Consider the following 6,000-nt stretch of genomic DNA (forward strand, 5'->3'; position numbering starts at 1 on the left):
CAGCATTCTACATATTTCACATCACTGAATTTCTAGAATAAGATATGCATGTTGGCAACACTGTTTCCAGTGTTGTTCTGTTTATAACGAACTAGTGAGAACTTGCACACAAACCAATCTGCATCGTGTTGTGTGTTTGGTTTGAACTTTTTGTTAGATACAACGTCAATGAGAAAATACAACAGTAAAAAAAGGCACAAGAAGGTAGTGCTTAAGAATAGTGGAGTAAATGCTTCACAGTTGTTGGAAATCTGTTGGAGGTACTGCAGAAATATCTTGGTCCTCAAGAAATCACAGCCATTGTGCAGGATTTGCTACACTCACTGCAAGAAGAAACTGAGTGACAACCCTCCGATTACCATCCTCCGAATGTGAAACTGAAGAAGACAGTGCAGATGTTTGTATTCCTGGATTTGAAGTTGTTGACGTGTTGAATGTTAGTATTTCTGCTGTGGCCCCTACCACATCCCCCCCCCCCCCCCCCCCCAAATGTCCAGGAAAGGTAAGAAGTACAAGAAGAAAACAGTATGTAAAAAGAAAAGTTGAAGAAATTGAAACACATTTTACACAAGCAACATTTTCTAAACTTTGTGAAGTGTATAATGTAGATGCACTTGGTGCATCGAAGTGTGATGTGTGGTTTCTACAGCTAAATACTGCTATCTCTGCAGGAGAAGGTACAGTTACTGACACTGATACCAGATAGCTACTCAAAGCAGCAGATACAGAAATACATACCCACTTCCTCACATTATTTGATTTCAAAAGCTCGTAAAATAAAGAATGAGCAAGGTATTTAGGCATGCCCAGATTCTTACTGTGGAAATCCATTGCAAGATGACACACTTACTGTTGCTCTGGAATATTATCTAAGTGAAGACAAAAAGTGCAGCAGGCGAAGTACTAACCATTGTCAAAAGGTAAAAAGATAGATGACAAGATCAATATGAGAAACATATCTCATAATGCAAAAGAAGAACCCAAATTTAAAAATTGGTGTCACAAAACCCTACTCCTTACAATCAAAATGGGTAAAATGCCAGCCAGTGAAGGATTTACTGCACTAAGTTGAAACTTGTTTGTTTCGCCATAAGCAATGACAGAGATGGACCTGATGCTTTCGTGCATATGCGAGCAGCAAGATAAAATGTTGGTAGCCCGAGTGTGCAACATGTCCTGTGCTGAAGTGATGACTGTAGAAACATTGCACCTTCAGGATACTGATAATAACGTAACCTATGCATAGTGGGAGGGCAGAGAGTTGGTGAAGAAGACAGCAGAGCCAGTGAAGTTTGTAACAGAGGTTAGGTGTTTGGTCATGAAAGGAACAGCTCACCATCATCATATCCAAATGATTCAAAGACAGGCCGTAGCAGAAGTAAAATCAGCCACATCACAGAACACCAACACATTAGTTCTTCATTTAGACTTTGCTGAGAACTGGTCTGTTGCTTTGCAGAATGAAATTCAAAGTTACCACTGGCACACTTCACAGGTATCAATATTCGCATGTGTTGCATGCTTCCTTGGAACATCACACTGTTTTGCTATTGTCAGTCATGATTTCATTCATGACAGTGCACATGCATGCTGCACTGTCAGCATGATAATTGATGAAATAGTATCTGGAGGCCATGCATTTCCTAAACATGTATATGTAACTGATGCTGCAGAATCTCATTTTAAAAACCACTTTCAGCTTTATGAGCTTGATCAACATGGTAGTACAGGAATTAACGGGGAAAAAAAAGGATATCTTCAGCAACAGGCTGTGGAAAAAGTGCATGTGATGGGGTAAGAAGCCTCTGTAAACATCTTGAAACAAGATTTAATCTCCAGCATGAAGCTGTTGATGCTTTAAGAGATGCTACTAGATTCGTACACACCATATCAACATTAGTAACAAACATGAAAGTCTTAATTCTAAATGAAAATACATTAAAGGAATTCTGTTTAAAAAAAAAAAAAAAAAAAAAAAAAAGAGTGAAGAGTGGTCTGCTATGAAGCCTGTGGTATGAATTCAGTCAAGTGACTACTGGGTTGCATCTCGGAGTGGCACATACATTACAAAGATGGTTCTCCATGAAATGCAGCCTGTTACTGCATGTGAAATGCAGAGACCACAGTATACATTAGAAGACTTTGTTGTGAGCACCTTCATTTCTTGGGGATGGAACTGATAAGGATATCTCTCTTGAGCTGCAAGATATCACTGTCTGCTTCACGGCACCTCATGGTCCTAATTACACTTTCAAACGGCCATCACAAAAGATCAGTGTGCAGTTTCCATTTCCTAAGTACTGCTCTTGTTGGATCATCCTTGTACGTGTGTAAATTCAGCTCTGGTATACAAGTTCAACGAAAAGCAGATGGAAAAAACCAAATGAACTGTCTTCAACAGTGCAGTGTTGATTGTTACACTGTAGGCAATTTTAAATCATGGAAAGTCATGAAGTAGTAAAATCATGACAGAAGACAATAATGATTTGTGAATAATATCCAAAAAGAAAAATGGGTGTGAATAGTCTACATCTCATTTTTGTTATAAAACAAAGTTATCAACTGTTTTCCCACTCATATATAATGTTGTAAAGTGATTTTCATTCAGAAATGCCTGTTTTGCATCACATTTACTTAAAATAAGATCTCAATTTAAATATTTAAGTGTCCATGATTTTTTGACCTTGAGAATAGAGCTAGGTCTACCAACAAAATTCTCACATTTTGTACAGACAAGTATTGCTCACTCTGACTGTACATTCACTAAGTACAATGACCAACTAACATACGATGAAATTTTTAGGACATTTCGTATAGGGATTTTGGAGAAAAATAATTTCCAAATAAAAATTTCAGATCCTTTCATCTTTATGTACAAATATTTTGTCAGTTTAAGAATTTCATGCATTAATGTCATTGATGACAGTTAGCGGTCCTTCCACATTGTCATTTCTCATGACAGTTAACATTCTCTTACTGTTCATATTTTCAAAACATAATTTTGAAATTCATAAAAGCTCAGAAGTGTGTTTGTACTAATCATGTCTCATAGTATTGGGAACAAAGTATTTATGGAAAATAAATTTCGATCTCTACCATTTTTGGTTTCTTTATTACAATTTTTCTTTTCATTATGACATTTTCACAAATACTCTCATCTAGAGATGTCTGCAGCATTTTAACAAATCAGAAAATCAAAATATTGTAGATTTGGAGCAGTATCATGTGGAACTTCAACAAATAATGATGCGACACATTCACTCTTGACCTGTATCATTTGATATGGAATCACCCTACTTCGAAACTGCAATGGTTTGCTGATAGCCAAAAGTTAACGAAAAGTTGTAATTAATTTGTTAATTTATGGATTTCTATTACCTCAAAAATGGCAATTATTGTTATGGCAAAAATACTGAGTTTACACAGAGCAGGTCGACTCTAGGCAGATGGCTTTTGTTGTTACATATCCAAGAACTTTTTGTCAGTACACTACATTAATAGGAGGTCTTCACAAAGTGTTACATTGTTACCATCCAGAAACATTGAAGTAACTCAGTAGCTGACACTGGGTCACATTGAAATCTTGGTTGTGGCTACAGGTTTATTTGAACTCTCCCCAATCTTTAATGTCACCTTCAATGCAGCATTCACGATAAAAACTAAAGTTATAAGGTAAATTCGGAGAACTTATTTCAGATCATGGACATGTCTATGAGGATGCATATCATCTACATAAACAGCACAAACTTCGAAAAATGCAAGGGCAGTATACCATTCCCTTGTCCAAGTGAATCAGCTTTGGTCACCTATTAAGCTTATATTATATGGCAGCCTTGTTTACATAAAATTAGAGTCAATAAATTTCTTATGTGATTTTATTTAGCCATACTATAATCATGAATTTATAGAATATATCACTAATGTACTACAGGTCACAGGTTTTCCAACCAAAAGAATGAAAAGTCAGCGTTACAAAATGAAAGCAACTGATATGTTTGTTATTAAACAGTAAGTGCAGTGAACATTGTGGTGGTTCTTAATTCCCTCTATTTTAATGGGATATTTATCAGTTGCTTGGGAATACAGATTTGAATTTAAAAACTCGAAATTTGTAAGTGCATTCAAAATACAGACAACACAAATAGTGTATCCAGTGTTGCATGGCAATCACTGAAGAAGGTTATTGTTATCAAGTTGAAAATGATTAATCGGAATTGATAGAATGCCCGAGCAAACATTCGGTGCACCTTCTGCGTGCATGTTTTCTGATGAACGTACACAGTACATTCCTAATTCAACTTTTCACAAATCTCTGGGATCTCACTGAAAATAAACTGAAAACTGACACGGATAAAAACTACTTCGACTTCTGTATTCCTGAGAATTAATGGTTACTTGACGTTTATCATCAGTTTATGTGAATAGGTCCATTCCTTTCCAATTACCACTCCATGTGAGATTCCTCTGCATCCAATAACAATTTACGCTCGCAGATACCATAAACCGAAGAGATTGTAATTTCAGCCATCACAGTCAGAAAAGACAATTATGAACTAACATGAGCCGTAAAGTCTTAGAAAAATAGTTGTCTTGAAGTTAGTTGCAGTACTGAAAACACTCTCAGTGATGCAAAACATTGATCTTTCACTTCGCCGCATTTGGCAAAGATGAACTACATACTGATCTTCCTTATTTAATGCAAAAACCTCTGCAAATTCTTGTCAGGGAGAGGTGATCCAAGACATGTTTGGAATTTCAAGAAAAACGCAACTTCATATTTTTTTTACCTTTCGCTCTGGAATGACTTCTTCCACTCCAGTTGGGTGCCACGCAACACGTATGTGCCCTTTCTTCATACGGCCACCATCTTCTGCATCCGAATTCTCATCACTACTGACAAGCTCTGAATTTTCCAAAACCATGCCAAACTCTATGTTGCCCTTCTTATTAACTCTATAAACTTCATCCTCATAGAAATACTGGTGCTCCGCAGCCATGATGGTCTTCACTCCGTACTCACTGACAGGAAATTAACTGATCGAACCAAATACAAGACACTGTTGACGCGATTTGCAAACGGTTATACCATTATAAAACCAAAAAGTATAATTTCCTCCCGAACCTTACTTAGCTCAAAACAATTAATACAGGCAAATAAACATTCTTTTGATGAAAGGAGCTATGACAAATGCAAAACGACTGTACAGCCAAAGATCTGTCGATTTGTAATTAAATCTCTGTGGTTATTAAAATAAATTCAAAACTAACTACCAATAAAATATGTCCCTTAACACCTTAAAATATGTTTGGATGCAAGTACAGCAACAGCTTCTGATTTTAATGTCAATGCAGGAAATTCATTTGTCTCTAAAACTTGCAATTTGTGCCAAAGATTACAAGCAACAAATTCACGAAACAATCTAATCGAGTATAATGAATGCTTGTTAAATTCCTAAGCTGGTCGCCACTATTTAATCGAAACGATTCCTTCGCAGTTTGGGCTATATCCCCACGTATCTTTGAACTACTGTAAACCTAGACAATGAAATTATCTCACATAGTACAAGCATGCAGAAGCTACAGACGGTGCAGACCCCACGTTCCACATGCGCAAATATCTACGCACAACAAATGTGCGCAGGAACATCTTACCGTGTGGACAGGAGATTTGCGCATAAATGAAATGTGGGAAATCCTTGAAGTTGGAGTTGCAGATTTGAGCAAAATTGCTAAAATCTGTGTCAAGCAAATGTGAGAGTATGGTAGCAACTCACAGCTGCGTGGACAAATGATAATGTGTGGATTTCGTACAAAGTGAAATCTAAAATCGTTGATATGCGCGCGTCATGGTGTTAGGGACTTCATTATCGGAGTTACTAAGCCACACACCTTAATGGGACGTCAGTTTCAGGGATTATAGCGATCGAGATAAGAAAGCACCGGGTTATTATACTTCGATGGATGAAACAAGAGCAATTGACCTTATGACAACAAGGGAAA

At 36.9% G+C, this 6,000-nt stretch overlaps 1 protein-coding gene across 4 annotated transcripts in view; it reads right to left on the reverse strand.

Annotated features, from left to right (window-relative positions):
* Positions 1 to 5,291, reverse strand: part of LOC126162157 ((E3-independent) E2 ubiquitin-conjugating enzyme UBE2O) — a 227,908-nt gene extending 222,617 nt beyond the window's left edge. For 2 of the 4 annotated variants that reach the window (XM_049918460.1, XM_049918459.1), the window contains exon 1: positions 4,788 to 5,291. In XM_049918460.1, coding sequence (XP_049774417.1) covers positions 4,788 to 4,997 — 210 coding nt within the window. In that variant the 5' untranslated portion in view covers positions 4,998 to 5,291. The remainder of the gene's footprint in view (positions 1 to 4,787) is intronic. The other 2 variants (XM_049918463.1, XM_049918461.1) reach the window with 2 other exon arrangements.
* Between the last annotated feature and the right edge of the window lie 709 nt (positions 5,292 to 6,000).

Source organism: Schistocerca cancellata, chromosome 2 (assembly GCF_023864275.1).
Source record: "Schistocerca cancellata isolate TAMUIC-IGC-003103 chromosome 2, iqSchCanc2.1, whole genome shotgun sequence".
Taxonomy (NCBI): Eukaryota; Metazoa; Arthropoda; class Insecta; order Orthoptera; family Acrididae; genus Schistocerca; species Schistocerca cancellata.